At 45.5% G+C, this 22149-nt stretch overlaps 1 protein-coding gene across 4 annotated transcripts in view; it reads left to right on the top strand.

The window, feature by feature from the left end:
- IGF2BP3 (insulin like growth factor 2 mRNA binding protein 3) overlaps positions 1–22149 on the top strand; it is a 355866-nt gene that overhangs the window by 285183 nt on the left and 48534 nt on the right. For all 4 annotated transcript variants that reach the window (XM_029589081.1, XM_029589083.1, XM_029589084.1 and 1 more), the window contains exons 9-10: positions 3829–3964; positions 11147–11278. In XM_029589081.1, the coding sequence (XP_029444941.1) occupies positions 3829–3964; positions 11147–11278 (268 nt within the window). The remainder of the gene's footprint in view (positions 1–3828; positions 3965–11146; positions 11279–22149) is intronic.

Genomic DNA, 22149 nt, shown 5'->3' with positions numbered 1-22149 from the left:
TCGCCACTTGTAGTGGAGTCGGAGCTGAAATGTGCTAAGTGCACTCATCACTCAGACATGCTGCCTGGGAAGGACCTAAAGGTGTTGAACACATTTGGAGAGAGGAGATGGAGAATTTCCAAGGGCCCATCCTGAGTGCCCTACCAACTCTATATGGTGCAGTATCTGCACAAATGTGTGCAAAAGCTAAAGCCTCGGATGGATTCAAGATACTCAGACCAGGTGGATTTCTGCTGAGCAATTGAGGAATATGAGATGCGACTCATCTGTTCTCTTACAAAGGTTTTGACACTGTTGCCAACTCTTTGGCAGTTTCTTTAGGAGCTTGATGGCTTGCTGCATGGCTGTGAGCTAATGTAATGACCTATGAGAAGATGTGCATGATCATGTTAAGCAGAATATAGGCAATGGCTCCAATTTAAAGATCAATACACCTTGCAATCGCTTTCACCAGTGGTGGGGAAACAACCGGCCTTGGCCTGACCCCAGTATTTTCCCTACAAGTATCCCTTCTTTCAAAGGTGCTCCTTCTGCTCTTTGCAGCCTCATTGAGCCACCTTAGTCTTCAACAGCAGCTTCCCACCCGAAGTCAACAGAGGGAAAGGCATCAACCAAAAGCTCAACAGATGCAGCCAAAGTCTGGGATCAGTTTTTGAGGATTTGCAGATCTGCCTCCCTACATCCACTGGGGAAGGGTTCAGTTCTTCCTCCTGGAATGGCTGTAACACCAAAGACCTGAAAATTGTGAAGTGTAGCTACCGCTTATGCTTCTCTCACCCTCCTCCAACTCAGTGGACTTCAGTTTTCGGCTCTGACTCTTCTCAGTTTGCACAACTACAACTAGAAGTGGAGTTGCTTCTTCAGCAGAAGGCGGTTGAACCAGTCCCCCCTCAGGAGTGTGGCCAGAAATTCTATTTTGTTATTTCCTGTTCCCCCAAAAAGTCAGGAAATCTAAGACCTGTACTAGATTTGCAGAGACTGAACAAGTTGGTGCAGGAGGGGTTCAAAATGAGCTGCTTTAGATGATTATCCCTTTCATTGGACCAAGGAATTGGATTTGTGCTCTGGATTTAAAGGATGCTTATGTACACATCTCTATTCACACCCCTACCCCCCAACATTGGAGACTCCTCAGGTTTGTGGTGAAGGACACCCTACCAGTGCAAGATACTTTCCTTCAGCCTCTCTGCTGCTCTGAGGGTATTCATAAAATGCCTTGCAATAGTGTCAGCATGGCTTCATTGGCAGGGAGTCTGCTTGTTCCCATACCTGGATACTTGGCTGGTGATTATTTTTATTTATTTTATTTAAGGGCTTTTTTTATACCGGTATTCGTGGGTACATCATATCAGTTTACATAGAACTTGAAACATTGTACAAAGAACAGGGAGCGGTAACTTGGAGGGGGAAACATAACAGATTATGGATAACTTGATTTAGGTGGCGTACTTTGTAACACATGGTTAAGGATAGTACATTATTCAAGAAGGTGCGGGGGAATGTTTGAGCATACATTTAACATTAATTGGAGCAAGAGGATATGGATGCAGGAGAGGGGGGAGGGTGCAGAGGGGAGAATTTGGGCATATATATTATGTTATTGGGGCAGGTGATGGGTTCATCTCTGTCAGTTATGGAGACCCTCAAAAACCATACGACTTCTACAGTCCCTGAGTTTCCAGGTCAACTTTTCCAGTTCTGTCTCAAAGAATTCAGTTCATATGAGCCTGAATAGACTCACTTCAGGAAAAAGTGTTTCTCAAAAGAATCTAAGGGGTCTTCATGGACTTCCTTGGATATATGACTGTTGCAGTGCATGCAGTTCCTCTGACTCGCCTTCACATGCAGGGTCTTCATAACCAATGGTAGTGACTTTCTTCACCTATTTCCCATTAAATCTCTGCGACCCTAGGATGAGAACATCCCTTTAGTGATGGATGACTCAAAGTTCTAAAGGTAGGCCTCTTATTGCATCATCCACTGCATCAAGTGACTGTGTCTATAGTCACCATCACCAAGAGGAGGAGGCACAGACTAATGCTACATTGACCCAAAGATCATGGTCCTCTGGAAAATCATCTACGAACCATCCACTATGGCCTGAGGGCTTTCTCTTACCCTATAGGAAAAAGAATCTTGATCTGGAATGACAATCAGGTGGCCATGTTCTACATAAACAGGGAGATATGGGCTCTTATGACTTCAGCCAGGAGTCCTTCCAAATCTGGTCATAGGCAGGACATTACAATGCCCATCTACAGGTGATCTACCTTAAGGAATCCAGAAAACATTGCTGGACCACTTCAGCAGTGGTCCTCCCTTGTTCCCTGGACTCTTCAGCCGTGGCGATGTGGGATTTTCTGCAGCCATGCCACCACGGGATGGGTGCTGTTGGAATTGTCCAGGGCCCTCCCCAGCTCATTTAGACCTTTCCATTTTGTTTTGCAGGGCCCAGCTTGCCTACCCCAAATTCTGGCCCTGCAGAAGAAAATGGATAGGTCAGAGATCTGCTCTATGCAATGCTTTTGTTTTAAACTGGAGCGTAGGTCTACTCTGTGTACCCGCTGTTTCTTCTGATCATGAGGACCATTCACAAAATTGTTCGGGACAAGGTGAGGATAATCCTTGTAGACCCAATCTGTGGTATTTACATCTAATCTGTCAGTTCAGTTTCTGCTTTCATTGGGAATGTCTTGCACTCATCACACACATAAAAGACTCTGCCATCACTGGCCCTCATGGCGTAGCTGTTGAGCATGCAGTAGTTTTCTTCTTATCTTTCCCAAAAGATGGAGGATGTTTTGATTTTTACCAGAAAACCGGAAGTGATTCTTTCTTGGTGAAGGCCCAGTTGGCTGGACGACGACTCCTGTGGCTGGAAGGACTTGTTTCAGTATCTATCCTGCCTCAGGCCTTAGCACCTCTTCAGACAATGTTAATCTCAATGTCATTGTGGTGTGTCATCAGGTGGAAGGGACTCCAACCTCTCTCCACCTTTTGGTATCAAAATTCATGAAAGGGCTGCGGCATTCCCAAATCTACTGTTAGGTCCCAATGCACTGGGGGTTTACTTAGTGTAGTCCTACATCAACTTATGGAACCTCCTTTTGAGTATCTCATCTTCAAACTTCTCAACTTATGTACTTTGTTCCCAATAAATTGGGACAAGCAGTTGCCAAAAAAAACTCTGTCCAGTTGGCTAGCACACTGTTATGCGCTGGCCAGCTTATATGTTAAGTCTGTCAAGGCTTATCGAGTGAGAGCCATGGCGACTGTAGTAGCTCATCTCAGGGCCACTTCTATGGAGGACATTTACAAAACTGTTTCTTGGTAGTCTGTTCACACCTTCACATCCTACTGCTATCAAGTCAGCATGTCCTGAAGAGACAGTAACTTTGGACAAACAGTTCTGAGTAGCCTGTTCACTCAGTAGCCCACACTTCACTGGTGGGGCTGTGTTATCTTAAGTGCTTTGACTGTACAAACCTCAACTTGAGATTCGCCATGCATAATAGCTAATTCATGCCTGCTTGTCAATGGAAAAAGTAAGTTTGCTTACCTGTAAACAAGGTTCTCTGTATACAGCAGGGTGAATTAGCCATTCTTAATTCCCACTCCTCTTTGGAGAGTTGAACTTAAGCTTTAGTGAGAAGTCAGGAAAAGGCTATGGGACCATGAGGCAGCATGCACTCTTAGCTGGGTTCCTGTCCGCATCATTGGATGACATCACCCACATCATCCTGCTGTCTATACAGAACCTTGTTTATAGGTAAGTAAACTTGCGGTCTACAATTTCCTAATTATATCTGTTCTTTTATTTGGCTGTAGGCTGCAGGACCTGACACTCTATAACCCAGAACGGACTATTACAGTTAAAGGCAGTATTGAAGCTTGTGCTAAGGCTGAAGAGGAGATCATGAAGAAGATCAGGGAATCCTATGAAAATGACATTGCTGCTATGAATGTGAGTTGCCTTGTGTGGATTATTTTATCAAACAGAAAATGTTTTTTCAGGGGGATAATGGGGTTGCATGTAGAGTAGTTAAACAGATCAAGAATGAGAAGGAAAATTAGAACTTCTGAAACTTAACTTGGGAATTTATTCTAATGGGCTTTTCTGTGGTGGTGGTGGTAGACTTTTTCCATCTTCTTTTTCTTTCATGAAAGGGAGATGTGAGCCTGAACGCTGTCAACCAGCCAACAGTTAAACATCACAATTGAAAATATGTTCTGACTTTTCTCCTTCCCTAAATAGCTACCTGGATGATCCTATTGCATGCCAGAGGTTGGAAGGGGAGGTATCAGAGTCTGAAACCTCCAGGATTGCTTGAGCCTGTGGGGAGTTGTCCCAGATACAGCCATTCTCTCTTCCTCCTCTGGGGCCCAGTGCATCTCCACTGCAGTCCACCAGCCTGGACAGTCAGGAAATTGGTGCATACTACACAGAAAACACAATTTTTAACTCCTCAATGGCGTCAGCCAGTGCATGAGTTTGTTCTTGTTAGAATGACAGTGCTGAGGGCCAGCCTGGTGCATTAGTGGCAGCATGGCCCTTAGGTTCAGTTCTTGGCTCAGATTTTCTATTCCCCAAATAGACTGGGGAAGCTGCGGATGCAGCACTCACAGCCCTAGAGGTGATAATGAGCGCCAGTTTCATACAGTGGCAACACCTAATGGCTGGACTTGAGGCCCACAATTGCAGGTGTTTGGAAGGAGCCCTGATAAATGGCCCCAGTTGAAGACTGTCACCATGGTGACCAGACTAAATTGAGAGGGAATGTAAAATAGGTGTATTTCAGTCTTGGTTCTGATTGAACTGGAATCCCAACTGAGCAGGAGGGCTCTGACAGGCCCCCAAAAATAATGGTAGACTATTAGACTCTGTTGTCTCTGTAACATATTGGATATTGTATTTATGTATTGGTCCATCCATTCATTCCCTCCAGTTCCTCCTGAGTTCAGTGGGAAACTTAAAAGAAGGAAAAATGTTTTTTTTCGGTTAAAGTTCACACTTTAAACACCTGCCCCTCCTCCACTCTCTAACCAACTGAAGGGTCTTATCATAGAGCAAGCAATTTAAATCCATGTGTGGGTGTGAAGATAGAACCCTGTGAGAATGTTAGTGCTAAGGGGGAGGGGTCTTGGAATTTATGCTGCACACTTCATCAGTTGTGCAAGCTCTCTGCACACTATCAGATGGGGGTCTAGCACCCCCTGTGGTGGTTAAACCAACAACCTTTGACCTCTTTCTTCCATCTCTAGGGGATATCCGGTTCCTCTTCAGCACCATTCTAGTTGCTGGTCTGTTGGAGAGAGAATGTCTTTCCCTGTGTGGCGACAGGAGCAGGTGCTTCTTTTGTCGTGGCTAAGCTGGCTTGCTAGCTCCACAACTGTCCACATGACTGTCCTTTCTCTTGCCATGTATGGAAAATTGACTATTTTGGGCCAGCTTAGTAGGACTTCTGCATGCTGACATGCAGAAGACTAGGCTTGGGGATGCTGTGGAGGCAGAATTCACCATGGTAGGGGTCCTCAGTCCTTGCTTAATGGTGATCTCTAGTGGCCAGACTCAAGGGGCATGTGTATTTGGTTTCATAGAGCACTTTGATCTCTCGTCCCTGTCTAAGGTCTATCACTGTGATGACTGGGCTAAATGGTGTTATAAAATGGAAAGGAAAACCCCTGATAATTGCAGTTGAACTGGATGCCCAAATAACCTGGAGGAAGCTACCAAGCTAGAAAGAAATTTTTGGCCAGAAGGGTGATTTCCCCAGGTTGAAATATCGAGTGGTGCCCCAGGGCATGCTTTTTTTTTAAAGGACAAATCAGTATAGGGAGTCAGCTGCAAGCTTTTACTGGCACACATTTGGCTTACCACCACCTCTCTGGTGGGTGTTGTTTTGTGGGCCCCTGGGGAAGTGTGGTTTTCAGATCAGGAAACCCTGAAAAAGGTTGCTGCAATGGCTGTATTGATCTGTTTTTCACTCTGCTCTGAGATTTGCTTCCACAGACCCCAGGGTGTGAGGATTTTTTTTTTTGTTTGTTGCTGATAGGATCACCCAGACCCTATTGTCGAGAGACGACAAGGAAGGTTATGATTCTATATGTAGGCCAGGAGGCTATGTGAGGCAGTTGCCCATTCCAGCCCATCTCCTCTAAACGCACAGCCTGCATGGATCACACTGCTTTCCAGATCAGAGGGCAGATGATGATGATGATTAGCTACTGCAGGATCTTCAGGATGCTGGGCAGGACCTCTCATGACTTAGTAGGCATTGGCTTAGGACCGCAACATTTTCCTATAGGCTGTCTAATAAGTCTGTTTTCTGTGAGATATACCCCCTCCTCTTTGCTCAAACTGGCACAAAGATATAAATGATTCCCCCACCAAGAGAAAAATTGGTGGCAGCTATGACCTATTGCCTGGCTTATCCTCAAGTCTTAAGGTAGAGTGCATTAAAAAGATGCTTCTCTCTGGAAACTCTTAGCAGCTCAAGGAATCCACCAAGAACCTTCAATCCCTCCTCTCCAGGGATTATTTTACAGCCTGCTTTTTTTTTGTTGGCGGAAAACTCAGTCTTCCAAGGATTCTGGTTCCAAATCGGAGGAAAATTCCCAAAGACCTCTATTCTTCAGAGATGGTTGCTCTTTAGGAAAGTGAAATTAGTGCTTAGGTTGGAGACTAAAGGGCCACAAAAGGATCAGAGAGCAAGTCTGATCTTGGTATCTACAGGGAATGGTAAAGGAGATAGAGGGCTGACCACCGAGGATTCTCCACAAAGGTTCCTTCTATCCTGAGCTGCTTTGAGTAAAGATGTCAGGTGGATGTCTTATGTTTTTTCCACCTCTAATAAAATCTTCCACAGTGTAAGGTAGTCCCTTTGTTGTTTTATGTTTTTTCCAAGCACAAGGATGCTGCTCTGAAGGGCCATTTTGAGCTGATTGTTTCCTCCTGCAGGTGACAGTGTTCAAATTGCATACTGAGATATTGCAAAATAGATCCAACAGAGGTGAACTTATCTCCCTTTCAGAAACACGGTCCTAGTTACCTTTGATTTTGTGGACTGTAAAGTACCTTTCAGACACTGATTCACTAACCCTGACAGTTAAGTCCATGGTGTGTGAGATTGTAGACCAGAAAGGACTAAGGTTGAAATGGTGGTTTCTCTTTCAAAACACATTTAGTAGGCCATACTTTCAAGGGATCACTACTGTTTAGATAAAATTGGACATGATTGTGAAAGATCATGCTGAGGCTCAGAGCCCTTGGCTTACTGTTAAGTCTCCAGCTAGTAGCAATTCAGACTGTGTCTATTTTGCAAGACGTTCACAAGGTAGTACTCATTCAAGTCCCAAAGAGCACCAGGGAACAGAAGCAGCCCTGCATTTTGAGGCCACAGGTAGAAAGCTGTCTTCAACTGGAAAACCCCAGTTATTACACGGCTACGAACAAAGTGAGCTGACTCTTGGCCAGGGATGGGTGCAGGCTATCCTAATCTTTCTCAGTATCATCTCTTTCCATTCATGACTCTTGCATCCTGATTGTTGTGAGGGACAAATCTAATAGAAAGCTAAGGAATTAAGGGGTCTTAGAGGTTACAGCGGTGTGTTCTCAAGCCACTTTATAGTTAAGCATCATGGAAGGTTTTGACCTGTCATGGACCTAGAGATTCTAGGTTTGTAAGTCTTTCCTCATTCAGGCTATCTGGTCAGGAGATTTTGTGACATCCCAAAAGCCAGAGCTTAACAAATGCTTCCAGTTTGTGGTGGATGGAGCACATTTTTCAGCAAACAGCATTGCCTTTTAGATTAGTATTCACTCAGTCTTTACCAAGATCTCACCAACAAGGTTATCTTCCTTATGTGAGCCTACTTTGTGCTATTGCTGATTCCCTTTTCCCAGGAGATCATTGTGGAAATGGTGATCTTATAGGTGTATGGGTAGATATATTTTCTTTTATATATATATATATATATTTCTGCCTTTTCAGGCACTTCAAAGCAGATTGCATTCAAGTTCTGTAGGTATTTCTCTGTCCGAAGAGGGCTCACAGGCTGTTTGTACCTGAGGCAATGGAAGGTGAAGCAAGGTGCCCATGGTCACAAGGAGTGGCAGCAGATTTCAACCCTGGCTTTCCTTGTTGGCAGCCCACACTTCTAACCACTACCTCCAGTTATCAACTGTGGCAAGTTTTGCTTTTAACTTGCCTGGGGGAAAGGTTTCAGACTTTGGCAGAGGTGGCTAGACTCCTAAAAACAAAGTTCCTGCTCTGACAATAGACTGCTAGTGGCAAAGGAGGCAGCCATGACGCAACAATACCTGACACTTTCTGGCATGGCCAGTATAGATTGGGCAAAAGCTCACATAAGAACACCTCAGCAAGAGAGAAGCTCCTTCATTTTCAGTTTTAACTGATTTTTCACTACTAAATGTTTGGGTTTCTTCTAATTTCAAAAAGATAGCTGCTGGTCCGCAGTGTTTTCAAAACCTCCCCTGCCCCTAGAAAACTGACAGTGAGGCATGCACTCAGGAGCTGCAGCAAAAATGCACGGGAGCCATATGTACGCACATGCTGCAGCCATGGCTGCAAGCTTACACCAGAGGAGAAAGAAGGAAGCTGCTGGCAGAGAAGGGCGAGCGATCCAAAGCTGAAGTCATCACTGGACTTGCACCAGAGGAGGGGAGACCATAGCTGCTGCTTCCTCAGCCTTTGGCCAGAGAGATCGGAGTAACCACTTGGAGCCGTGCTGAAGAGTGGTCCAGGGAAGGAAGGCCAAAGCTGCCAGTGGAACTGCTGCTGAGCAGGGAGGTTCAGGGAACACTGTCTGGGAGAAGAGAGGAAAAGATATTAGGAGGGATGATTACCAAAAAAAAAAAGAGGGTAGGAGGAGAAGGAAGGGAGAAGATGGATGAGAGGAAAGATGCTGAGGAGAGGACAAATCCTAGAGAAAAAGGGGAAAGGTGAAAAGACACTGGAAGAGAGGATTAAAAAAAAGGTGGTGATGGGAGAGAAAGGGGGAGATGCTTGGAGAAGAGTTCATTACAATTTTCAGCTAGCCCTATCAATTTTTAAAGTTGTGACTCTCTTCATAAAAAGCTTAAAAATCCCTGCTGTATGATCCTAATCTGCTTAATCTTTTAATGGCCACCAAAAAAACTTATTAACCCATAAAAATGTCATGTTTTTCCACTAATTTGTTTTGCAATTTTGTTTTTGTGTTTAAAAAAAAAAAATCCAATAAAATACCTAGGAAGAAAAATGTAAAAACCTGAAAACGAAAGTCCCTAAGCATGAGCTGCTGTGGTACTGAAAGCCACCTAGATTTATTTCATCGCAGCCAGCTGCCCGTTTGGCTCCAGCACACTGCCGGGTTGGGTTTGAATCTGTCATCCAGGACGGAGTATGTCACTGGTAGCGCTACACTTACGCACGGGAAGGAAGGGAAGATGGTTGCCAAAGCTGTAGCAACCCCTACTCGTACAACAAATAGTACTGAAGGCTGCATCTTTGTCACCCCTTGTGCAGACAGGATTATCCCGAGCTGCCGAGGTACGTCTGAGTTGTGGGGTGGTGAGAGCGCAGGAAAGGTATGGCAGAGATTACCAAGGGGACAAGGGAGTAAAGGCCCCCTTCTCAGTAGTGCATGGGGGGGGGGGGGGGGGGGAACGATCACTATTTCGCCGTTGCTACATATCTCTATAGTGCAGCAAGAAATACACAGCACTGTACATGAAACAGAGCAGTTTTTTGCTCTGGTTGCAACTTTAAGGGAACACAGTTTTCTCCCATACTTGGACTCCTGGAGCAAGCCTTATCCTTGTCAAGGACGACAGACTGCTCCAAACAGTGCTGTGTAATGTTTGAACTCTGGGGCATGATGTGGAATTTGAGACTTGCCCTGTGGCTAGTGTGGGAGGACCTGACCAGTCAGTCCATTGCTGCTTTGCAGTCCTCTGAACTTGTGTCCATAGATGGATTACCTGGAGGGCTGTCAGATTTTTCTCACTTCCTTGTAGTATCCTGTTTAAAATTATTTTATTCCATGCAATTCAAAATCTATCTGTTCTAGGTGGATTACAGAAGCAGTGGAACTGAAAATAATACAAACTATATGACAAATCATAAAACATCCAAGGCATTAAAAACAAAATCAACCAATAACTTGCAGACCAGGACACCATAATCTTGTTCAAATAGAGAGTTTCATTTCTTCCTCAAGATTTTGTCTGGGGAGGGAGAACCATAGCAGAGGGCCAGTGATAGAGAAACTCGTGACTGTGTGTCTCTTGCAGGGGGGGGGGGCGCATTGGGTAACAATTTATCAGCAGGGCACAGAGAAACAAGTAGGTGCATAGCTGTTCAGAAAATTATCAAGGTAATTAGGGCACTCCCTAAAGACTTAAGGTGATCACCTGGAAACTCATCCACAAAAAACAGGAAGCTAATGTAGGTCTTTGAATCTGGTTGTGATTTGATCCCTTAAGTTTACAGGCAACTATCAAACCAGCAGAGTTCTCAAGTGATTGAAAGACACGCAGATGACACTTCGGAAGTCCTAAGTACAGCAAACTACAGTGCTCAAGGTTACTCAGGACCACAATATGAAAGTGATTAGCAGTTCGAATATACTTGAAATGTTTTAACCAACCTCTGTGAAAGCCAGATTTCAGTAGAGCTTTAATTTGAGCTTTAAGCATAAGGCCAGAGTAGATTATAATTCCTAAATCATGGACTTCAGGCAGGAAAGGAAGCAAACTCTTCAATTTGAAGTTGAGCTGAATCTCCAGGGACTGCTTTTTGACTCTCCTAGAATGCTTCGGTTTTCCTGCAGTTTACTTTGAAACATCCAGTCACCAACAGCTTGACTAGGCCTCAGTCCTTTGCATTCTTGACAGGGAGGTTAAGTTGAGTAAGTGAATGGATCAAGGAGTCCCACTTCCAGCAGACTTAAGCTAATGTTTTTAAAATTTGGTTTCGAACTATTTAGATGAATCAAGAAAGTGATAAGAAAAAGGTAAGAGTAGAAAGTGTATATGCAGAGTTCCTCTGACAGTCTGGCCTACCTGGAGTAGGTGTTTAGTTTTGAATTTATGAGGAAAAATATAAAACTATTTACTAAAACTTTTGTTTTTATGCAATTGCAGCTTCAAGCACATTTAATTCCTGGATTAAACCTGAATGCCTTGGGTCTATTCCCTCCTTCCTCATCAGGAATACCAGCTCCCTCTGTTGGTGTTGCTTCAGCGACAGCTGCTCCTTCTTATCCACCATTTGGGGTAAGACAAGGTCTTTTTCCTATCCATTCATTTTCTCTGAAACCTGATCATGTGTCTGCATGGGGGTATATGCTGATGGGGGGAGAAGGGAAGGTGTTTTAAACAGCTGCCTAGAATGTTGTTAAACGTTGATCTTATGACTGTGTGATGCTTTCTGAAAAGTGAAAACATGTTTTTATGCTTGGTAAAGACTTGCATCGTAGTACATGAAAAGTTCCAGCAAAAGCTTAGCAGTGGCATAAAGTTACATTACTTATATGGCATAGCGTTCTTGTTCCTTTTTAGTTTTAAATCATTTCTCCAGTGCTCTATTAATTCAAACCGCTTAAAAATAAAAATGAATTAAAAAGTGGCCTCAGCCAGTCGAGTCTTGACAATTCAGTGAAAATTCTAAAGCTGAAATACCGAGACTTGATTGGTGGCGGCTGTAAGTGGGATTGTAGTATATTGATTTCCAAAAGCCATTAAGTGTAAACTATTTGTATGGAATAATGAATGATGGGCACAGCGTTCTGTCCCAAAGGACTTGCTACTACAGGGTTTGAGCAGAGACGGTTGGACCTTGTTTATGGTCATGCTGTGTGTGTCGGATACATGAATCGAACAAGGGTCCCTTGGGTATGTAGCTACATCCAACCCTGCACTGCCCCGCCCAGTTGCAGTGTGAGCCTCCTCAAAGAAACAAAGGGAGGCACTGAGAGTTTGTGTTAAGCAGGCCATCTGTACACTTGTGTGCTTTTATGATGCTGGCAACTTTTGAGCTTTGGTATATTATGGGCTGTTTAAAGGGGAAGTAGCATAAAAGGTCCTTCTATTTTATATTCCTTGTGTAATATCTGTAATGGATTATTCTTTTCTGTCACGTTTCCTCGTTTCCATCGTCTAAATGTCGTACCTGGACTGTGTTCAGAAAGAGTTGCTGCTGCTGTCCCTCAAGGCTCGTTGATGTCCATTATTGGGTTGCTGAGCACGCTCCTTAGTTCATGAGCATGCGGAACTTGTTGGAATCATAGCTAAACCTTGTGCAATATTACGGTTTCTGTCTTGGACTATTTCGGTTTTTAGTAGCTTGCTTTAGTCGTCCTTTTCCATGATTTCAGTCTTTTCAATATCAGTTGCACAAAGCAATTAGTGTTGTTGCTGTTTCCCTCTTCCAGTGTGTGTAATACTTGCCATTCTTTCTCCAGTTCTGTGACATTTGCAGTGTATTGTGGGAGATCAGGACTCTAGGAAACTGAGATGCCCTCCTGTCTCCCATCGTATTGCTTTTCAAGTGGTTTCAGATTCCTCCTTTGACAAAAGTTAATCAAAACACCTGAGAACCAGAAAAGATGAGAATTTTTTGTTTTATGTTGACAGTACCTCCCCTTTTGTAAAAGATTTTAGAAATAGAAAATATGTAATTACCCTCTTCAAATTATTTTTTTAAGGCCACAAAAGCTCCCCAATCTCTTGCTGTCTTCTGGCCAGTAATGAGTTGATTCCTGTAGAATAAGCTTCTGGATAGGGATTTATATTGTTTGTGTGTTTATTTTATAGCATTCAGTTTCTGCATGTACTATTTCTCCTCATATGTTTTGTTTTTTTTTCACTTGTTTCGCTTGCTCTTGTATTGAATTGGTGATGACAGGACAGATTTTGGTGGGCTTTGCTGAATTTTTCCTGAGGTGGTTGTATTTAGGTACATGTCTACTATTTTTATATATCCTTGATGGTCCTTTTTTGTGTGGATTGAATCATTAGGTAAGTAAGTACATGTATTGCTGATAGGCATGCCTGGTTGTTTCCTTCGCTTTTACTGTCTTTTTCCATTGACATGCTTTTAGAAGTGAACTCGATCAAAATTGGTCACTAACCAACTAATTGCTGAGGCTAAGCCCATGCCCCTTTGTTCGCCAGTTGTGCATGCACTGTTCCCTGCAATATCGCTTAAATGCATCTTCATCCAGAATCTCTGCCTAATGGACTATTTTGCAGAGTACCATGTTAACCAAATTTGGTGGGACAGGGAGAAATGGGCATTTGTTTTTTGTTTGCCTGTTGGACCAGTAAATGTTTGCGTCCTTTTTGTAGAAAATGTCTCACCTGAATGTGATGGAGCAGTGACTACATATCTCTCAATATCCCCACACAAATTTCTAAGAGACTTGGCTGTTTAACAACAATATCTTACTCGAGCTGCTGTCATACTCTGAAAAATTGAAAGCTAATACAACACAAACTCTTAATAAGTACTCAATTTATCTATATTATACCAGGCTGCTCATCACCCGATTTTAATCATGCGCCTGCATTAAAATTTAAATTTTTAGTCTATTTTTCATGCATTAAAAAGCTTACTAATTTTGTCCAAAAAATAACTGGCGTGAAGATGTTAAGACTCCATGTACAGCTTTCTCACTTTCACTGGATAATTATAAAAACCATTGTTTGAGTACCCTCCTCATTTGTTAAGGGTATACTCCTTCGTTCCACCAAGGTGTACACTTTGCATCAAAGATCCACTTAGTAAACTGCCATGTCTCTAATGTGTCCCAAACAAACCACCCAACACTGCAGTGTTTGAGCGTCTCAACGCCTGCATGAGGGGGGGTATCTTTATAGGAGCTAAAAAACAAAAAAGAGAAGACACTGTAAACTTTGTCTTTGTAATCTTTATAATGAAAATTCAAGGGGATGCAATCAGACTGGTGTCTCACTCCCACCATTTTTTATGAATGTCTCTTCCCTCCCATATAAATGTAAATGGACCAATCACAGTTGTTTAAGATAACACAGAAAGCTTTCCCCCTCTTCGTATATTCATCGAGCACAATCATTAAGCATTTCTCCTAGGACAAGCAGGGATGGTAGTCCTCAAGTGTGGATGACATCATCCGATGGAGCCCGGTACAGAAAATGTTTGTCAAAATTTCTAGAAGCTTTGACCAGCAGACTGAGCATACCCAGCCTGCTGCTATCCGCGCGTCCACGTGAGGAACCCCTTCATTCTCTTCTTTTCCGCGGTGCAGTTGTCTGTCCATTGAGCTCCAACCTTTCTCTGTTTTTCCTCGATTCCTCAAGTTTTTCCAAATCCCCATCGGGTCCCCCTTCGCGGTCGGTGCCCCCTCGGTAAGGTAGGTATGTACGTTTTCGGCCATTTTTGCCAAACTTGTGGTCAATTCCTGACTCTCCACCCACTGGTGTCAGTCAGTCATCGATTGCACACTGGGTGTTTTTCATGGCATTGACCAGATTTAGTCAGTGCCCCCCCAGTGCCTGCGAACCATGTTATCACGGATCCACATGAGGTTTGCACCCTCTGCCTGGGGGCCTCGCACCATATCCGAGGGTGCCGTCTGTGCGACCAGATGACACCCAAAGAGCGTCGAGCATGCCTCGACAAAATGGAGAAACGTTTTGGGACTCTGAAATCCTCCATGCCTGCGTCAGTCCCTTCGACGCCTAGAGATCGCAAGGAACCGTTCAACCTGCTTCCCCTCGCGGTCCCTCTAGCTAGTACCATCGGGGAGAGGGGAAATCTGTCCTCGATGAGTTCCCCACTCTCCCGGACCTTGGGATCATCTGCTTCCTCTGCTCTGGGGAAAGACCAGACTGAGTACCGGAAACTATCCCGCAAGCATAGACACACCAGTCACAGTCTGTGTACGGTTCGTTCCGGAGCACCATTGGTGGCAGCCAAGCTGCCATCGAAGCAGCACAGGTGATCCCCAACTGAAACCAGTGCAGGGGACTGTGCTACCTCAGAAACTTGAGGAAGAGCTGGTGATGCCTCGTCCCCCCCCCTCAATCAGTCCTGGCCACACAAGGCTTCCAGGAGGAGTTGGGCCGCAAGCTGCAATCCGTGGTGCTCAAAGCACTGCAAAGCAACAAGCTGCTGGTGCCACTGATCCCCCATATTGGTGCCCGAGCCTCTGTCATCGATGTTGGCACTACTGCTGGAGCGTCTGGACATCCTTCTGGGCACCCTATCAACGCATCTGGTGCCTGAAGGGCCCTCTATGCCCCATCAGCCACTGATGCCCTCCACTAGAAATTGTATGTTATCTATAAAAGAAGGATCACTTCCTGTATACGAGGAGATGCTGGTCAGTTTGTCAGACAAAAGGGCATCCAGTACCCAGCATCTCCCGAGAATACTTATACTGATTAATAAAAAGAAATTATACTTTCTACTAAGTCTGTGTTCTTGTGTCCCTGGCCATAAGCATAGAGTGTGCTTTACAACTAGAGCCATCCCGAGGAGGAAGATACGGTCGATACCATGATCCTTCACTGGGTCCTTCCAGCTTGCTGCATCCGGTGATCCCGTCCATGCAGGGGGAGCCATTTATGCTGCCTGTGCCCTCAAGGCCACCAAAGCCTTTGGAACTCAGAGCTGATGTCCTCCATGGACCTCACCCACAACGTGCTAGGCCCAAGTGAGGAGGTCAGCCTTATGTTCCCTGGGGTGACGAGTCCACAAACTCTTCCTCTGACTACTCAGACTCCCTCTCGGAGCCCTCTCCTCGAGCAGCGGCACCGATCACAACCCAAGGACTTGTCCTTTGCAGGGTTTGTCAGGACCATGAGCGAAGCCATCCCCTTTCAACTCCTTATAGAGGAGGATGCTCGTAATTTCCTCTTTCAGTTATATTGTAAACCGGCATGATGTACCCACGAATGTTGATATATAAAAGCAAATAAATAAGATTCTGGAAGTTCTCCAGTTCATTGACCCTCCTAAGGAAATCATTGCGGTTCTGATCCACAAGATTTTCAAAGAACTCCTCCTCCGCATGTGGTAGCAGCTCATTTTGATCTCCCCCATTAACAGAAAGGCCAATGGCACCTACCTGGGGCAACAGGCCATGGTATTCGATAGGAGACAGCTCCCCCACCAGTCGATGGTAGTGAAGTCTGCCTTAAAGGCCCGGCGTTCCCACACCCATGCCTCCACTCCCTCGGGATGTAAGCATAGGGAGCTGGATGCCCTGGGAAGAAAAATCTTTCAAGGCACAATGCTGGTTGCCTGCATCACCACTTACCATCTTAATATGACCCAGTACAACTGCAGTCTCTAGAAACAAGTCCAAGATTTTGTGGAGGGACTTCCCCAGCAACAGCAGGAAGCCCTTTCTGCCATCGCTTCGCTGGGTCTGGAGGCGGGTAAACACGAGGTGCATTCCACCTATGATTTTGAAACCTCTGCCTGCTTGGCCGCCATGGGCATCGGCACCAGGATAATGTCTTGGCTCAGGGCTTCTGATATCTGACCAGAGGTCCAGGACAGGTTTGCCGATCTCTCCTATACAGGTGAGAACCTGTTTGGGGACAAAGTCCGGGATGCAGTGGTGCAGCTGAAGGACCACCATAATAGCTGACCACCAGTGCCTCAGAAGGGGCCTTCCTCAGCCAGGAAATCCTCCAGGTAGGGCTCTTGGAAACCCTTTTATCGGCAGAGGAAATATCTGCCGGTCGCCTGGACTCTTCCACCTCGCACCAGTTCCCGGGGTCGTCCCCGCCAACAGCCGGCACCTAGACCCCAACCGGCTCCCCAGCAGGCCCCAACCACAGGCTTTTGACTGGCGGCAAGGGAATGTAAATCAGCTGGCTTGTACCCCTGGCGTCGGATCCCCCAGTCGGCAGCAGGCTCCTCAGCATAGTCTGTCATAGGGAAAAGATACCCCTGGTGGACCCCAGTGGTCCAATATTATAGTCTGCCCTTCAGCCAGCTCCCAGAGACCTCTCCCCCATGTCCATCATGGGGCTTGTCTGCCCATTTGGTCATCCTTCAAACGGAACTCTTCACCCTCCTTGCAGTGGGTGTGGTGGAACCGGTCTCTCGCTCTCAGCGGGGCCAAGGGTTCTATTCGAGGTATTTCCTCTCCGAAGAGGAATGGCGGCTTGCACCCCATTCTCGACCTCAGGGCATTGAACAAATTTCTCATAAGAGAAAAGTTCAAGAGGGTCTCTGGGCACACTGATCCCGCTTCTCCGAAGAGGAAACTAGCTTTGCTCTCTCGACCTCAAGGAGGCGTACGCACATATTGCGATTGTCCTCAACTACCGGACCCTCTGAGACTATCTCTAGCCTGGTGGGAGGATCTTCCCAACCTGGAATGAGGACTCCCCTTCCAGCCCACTCTGCCCCAGGTGACTCTCAGCACAGATACTTCCCCCTAGGGATGGGGAGGTCCACACGAACGGCCTGTGCACGCAAGGCCTCTGGACTAACACCAAAGCCCGCTGTCAGATAAACTTTCTGGAGCTTTGGGTGATACAATATGTCCTGTGGGCATTCAGGGATCTGTTGTCGTCCAAGGCAGTTCTGATCCGGATGGACAACCAGGTCTCGATGGTACATCAACAGGGTGGCACGAACTCGTATCTCCTCTGCCAAGAAGCAGTGCAGGTCTGGGACTGGGCCCCCTCTCGGGGGATGTATCTGTAGGTGACCTACCTGCCAGGTCACCTCAATGTGTTGGCTGACCACCTCAGTCTGTCCTTCCAGCCGCACAAGTGGTCTCTCAATCCAGCAGTGGCAGCCAATCTGTTCCGCCAGTGGGGTATGGCGGATGTAGACCTATTCGCCTCCCTTCTCCAACCACAAGGTGAGGAGATTCTGCTCCCTAGTACTGGGGAAAGACCATCCGGCCTGCAGTGACTTCTCCCTTCACTGGGGGCAGGGCCCCCTGTATGCGTACCCCCATCTACCGCTCCTTTTGAGGATTCTGTTGAAACTTCAGGAGGACAAGGGGACCATGATTCTCGTGGCACCTTCTTGGCCTCAACAGGCTTGGTTCCCACTTCTGCAGGACCTGTCTGTGCAAGCGCCCGACCTTAAATTGCAGAATCAGGGCACTCTGCGCCATCTGAACCTCTGGGCACTAGCCCTCACAGCTTGGATGTTGAGCTCATAATCCTCCAGCCATTGCAGCTCTTGGACTGTTTCCCAGGACCGGGTGGAGTCCTAGAAACCTTCCACCAGGAAGTCCCACAGCTCAAAATGGAAACATTTTTCCATTTGTGGGGGTCATGGTCTAGACCCTTTCTCATGCCCCCTCCCCCAGCTACTGGACTGTCTGTGGCACTTGTCCCAAGTCTGGGCTCCAGACCAGTTCCATCAGGGTGCATCTCAGTGCGGTCAGCGTGTATCATCACGGTGTTGCTGGCATGCCCATTTTGGTCCAGCCCTTAGTGACCCGTTTTCATGCGGGGTCTCCTCCAGGTGAAGCCCCCTCTTCGACCTCCGGTGGTGTCCTGGGACCTCAACGTCATCCTGGCAAGGCTCATGCAGCCTTCTTTCGAGCCGCTGCAGTCCTGCAACCTGAAGTTCCTCACCTGGAAAGTGATATTCCTGGTAGCGATCATTTCAGCTAGTAGAATCTGAGCTTCAGGCTTTCATGATTGTGTGGTCTTGCGTATGCATCCTAAATTTCTGCCCAAGGTCATGACTGACTTCCATCTCAATCAGTCTGTTTTGTCCACCTTTTTTTTCCAAGACCTCAGTCCCACCCAGGGCAATGGGCACTTCACACCCTGGACTGTAAGAGGGCTTTGGCATTCTACCTGGATGGCATGACAAGCCACAGGCAGGTCCACCCAGCTCTTTGTCTTTTAACTCCAACAGGCTGGGGGTGGCGGTGGGTAAGCAGACCTTGTCCAATTGGCTGACTGATTGCATTGCCTTCTGGTACATGCAGACAGGCCTTCAGCTTGATGGCAGAGTAAAGGCTCACTCTGTCTGTGGCCCAATTAGGTGTGGTCCCCGTCTTCGAAATTTGCCAAGCTGCAACCTGGAGTTCTCTTCCAACGTTTACAGCCCATTGCTGCCTGGACAGATAGCCATCAGGACAGTGCGATCAGTCAGTCAGTCTTCTGTAATCTGTTCCAGACCTGAACCCAACTCTGCTCATGCTTCTTGTAGCAACCAGACAGCCCCCTGTTTACCTACAGTGCCACTGTGTTCTGCCCATTGGCACCTTGTTTGGCCGCTGTTGGTCTCTGATTATGTGGGGCTGTTTGGAGCTTTCTACTCACCCACATGTGAGGACTACCATCCTGCTTGTCCTAGGAGAAAGCGCAGTTGCTTACCTGTAACAGGTGTTATCCTAGGACATCAGGGTGTTAGTCCTCAGGAATCCTGCCCGCCTCCCCACAATGTTGGCTTCACCTTTGGTTTGTTTTATTTTTTCGCTCGTATTTTTGCTATGTTACGAGACTGAAGGGGGACCTCAAATGTGCACGCGGATAGTAGCAGCTGGGCATGCTAGGTCTGCTGGTCAAAGGTTCTAGAAACTTTGACAGAAGTTTTCCATGCTGGATGATGTCACCCACATGTGAGGACTAACATCTTGCTGTCCTAGGAGAACACCTGTTACAGGTAAGCAACTGCGCTATCTCATAGACAAACCATTCGATTTTTGAGTCCTGTATACATATATTCTAGGTATAAATATGCCATTGTTCCCTCTGTGTCAAAAAATTGAATAAATTCACCCCCAGCTCCTTGGTTGGTGGTGTTCCAAAACTGCAAAAGAAATTCTTAAATAGGGTGCTGTCTCCTGTCAGTGTTTAAGGTGCCTCAGTTTTCTGTCTTCTAAGGCAACTCATGTGTTCTTGGATTCTTGGTCCAATCATTTTGCTGATGTACAGTTTGACATGAGCACCAAATGATGTAAATTACCCTTGACAAAGCACATGAGGTAGAGCCTCTCAAAGCAAATGGCTGGCTACCTGGAAGCTTCAGGGTATCACCTTGAAAAGAACGAGGCAAACCAAGCAACTCCTACAAGGGAAATGACCCTTCAGTGTCTGATATGACAAAGTGGATGCCGCCTTCTTGAAATGAGACTTTACCAATCTGTCTCTGAGATTAGAGGCTCTTGTCAATGCAAAACCTGAGTGCTCCTGAAAAACCAGTTGTAAGTTCAGAATGCCCCAATTTCTCCAAATACTTGTTGGACCTTCCATGTTAGAGGACTGTATATAAGAAAACACTATATCCAATCTTCAGGGTTCCTTTGAGACTGCAGTAATAATTCTCTATTAGCCTTTATGCCTTTTTTTGTATGAATTCTGAATGATACATAGAGCATGACCTTGTTCAAAGCAGCTGTCTTTCATCTCATTGAATTTAATATCATATTCCATTGAAGTTGAACATAGCTTACACAACTGCGAGCATGGCAGTTGGAATAATGCAGTAGTGTTCCTATCTGTTGGTCTGGTAAACTGAAACCTATCACCATAACATCTAATAAGGATATTCAAATAGTTGACTTGATGGGAATCAGCTACATAGGAAAATTGAAGGTTATCTCTTGTGTTCAACCAAATGAAAAACTGAGCCAGTGTATCTAGATCTCCTAGGCATCAACATACCTTTTCCAAATTTGATGCAACTATGGGAAGGGCATTAGGATAACCATTCTGCCTCAAAGGCCCTCCACATAATGATTTGCCACATCTGGGCCATAGAGGTCCCCAGAGCAACACCTTTTATTGTTCTTCAACACTATAATGCTAATTTCTACTAGAAACTCGGTGGGTATTCGAACCAGGCCCCCTCTTGATTCTAAAAACACTTTAACAATATCAATAGCTCCATCTTTAGGCATGATAGTAATATAATGCAGTGATGTCAGTGGTGAACATCACTAGATGGGGAAATGGTTCAGTAAATTGTTCCAAAAGTGAACTGATGTGAGCTGCATCTCTGATATGATTGTAAACCAAAAACAAAATCTCTCCAAAATTTATCGGCAAACATTGGAAATGGTTCAAGTAAAGGCCCCATGGAGAAACTATTGGTCTGCCAGGGAAAAATGGAGAAAGTATTTCTCTGTTAATTTATAAACATTACTCCTATATTAAAGAGGAGAGAAATGCTAATCCAAAGTATTTTTATGAATAAATTCTGCATATCATGGAATGTGCAGTTTGGTTTTCCTCAGTAATCGTTTGAATTTATCTAGCATTTTTTATCTGCTGAGGACCTCAGGGCACCTTGTAGGAGTAATGTTTTCTATATAATGATGGAGCCATATCCAGCATGAATGCCCGGGCAGCACATGCCGCTGTGCGAGAGAAGTCTGTGGTGCTTGCTGCTGTCCTGCGGCAGCAGCTGATAGCCATTGTTTCAGACCTTTGCTCTCCAATGTGTTTGCAGCTGTATTTCCCACTTTTCTTGCTGATTATTATGATCATCTTGCTGATGCTGATTAGTGAACTTGCTGGATGAGGAATACTTTCCATCAGCTACTGTGCTGTAAACTGCTTTGGTCTATGGTTAGAAGAGAAGTATAGAAAATAAATAAAAATACTGAGCTTGAAATCCTTATGATTTTGGTGTGGTGGTAGCCATCTTGAAAAGCAATCCACAGATTTGGACTGAGCTTGCTGAAGTGTGCCAAATTTTTATTTTTTTTTAGCAGGTACACTTTTTTTTTTCTTTGTGTGCGCTTTTTAGGACACCCAGGGATAGGTTGCCTGCTAATTCCAGCAGAAAACTTCAGCTACTTTATGTGCCAGGGAAGAAATATTTAGGAATGCTGGCTTCTAGAACAAGCTTATTTTTTAATCAAGATACAAAACGAGAGCCAGCACTGTTTCTTCCTTATCACAAGGCAAACTGACTGGAGGCACCACCTTCCAAATCTAAACCCTTTTATCTTGTGACTCTGAACTGCCACCTCATACCTGAGGAGGACAAGCCTTGGTTCAAAGGATTGATCCTTCCTCAGCTGCAGTCACAAGGCACATCTCTTCTAAAGCTGGAATTCTGAGGACCTGGATGCCAATTTCAGCTCCTCCAGTACTGACTCAGCCACAACTTCAGGTGTTAATTTCCCTGTCTAGCCTGCCCGTCTAATCTGCTTACCATAAAC

Source organism: Rhinatrema bivittatum, chromosome 2 (genome assembly GCF_901001135.1).
Source record: "Rhinatrema bivittatum chromosome 2, aRhiBiv1.1, whole genome shotgun sequence".
NCBI classification, from domain to species: Eukaryota; Metazoa; Chordata; class Amphibia; order Gymnophiona; family Rhinatrematidae; genus Rhinatrema; species Rhinatrema bivittatum.
This window is presented reverse-complemented; position numbering and strand designations above follow the sequence as displayed.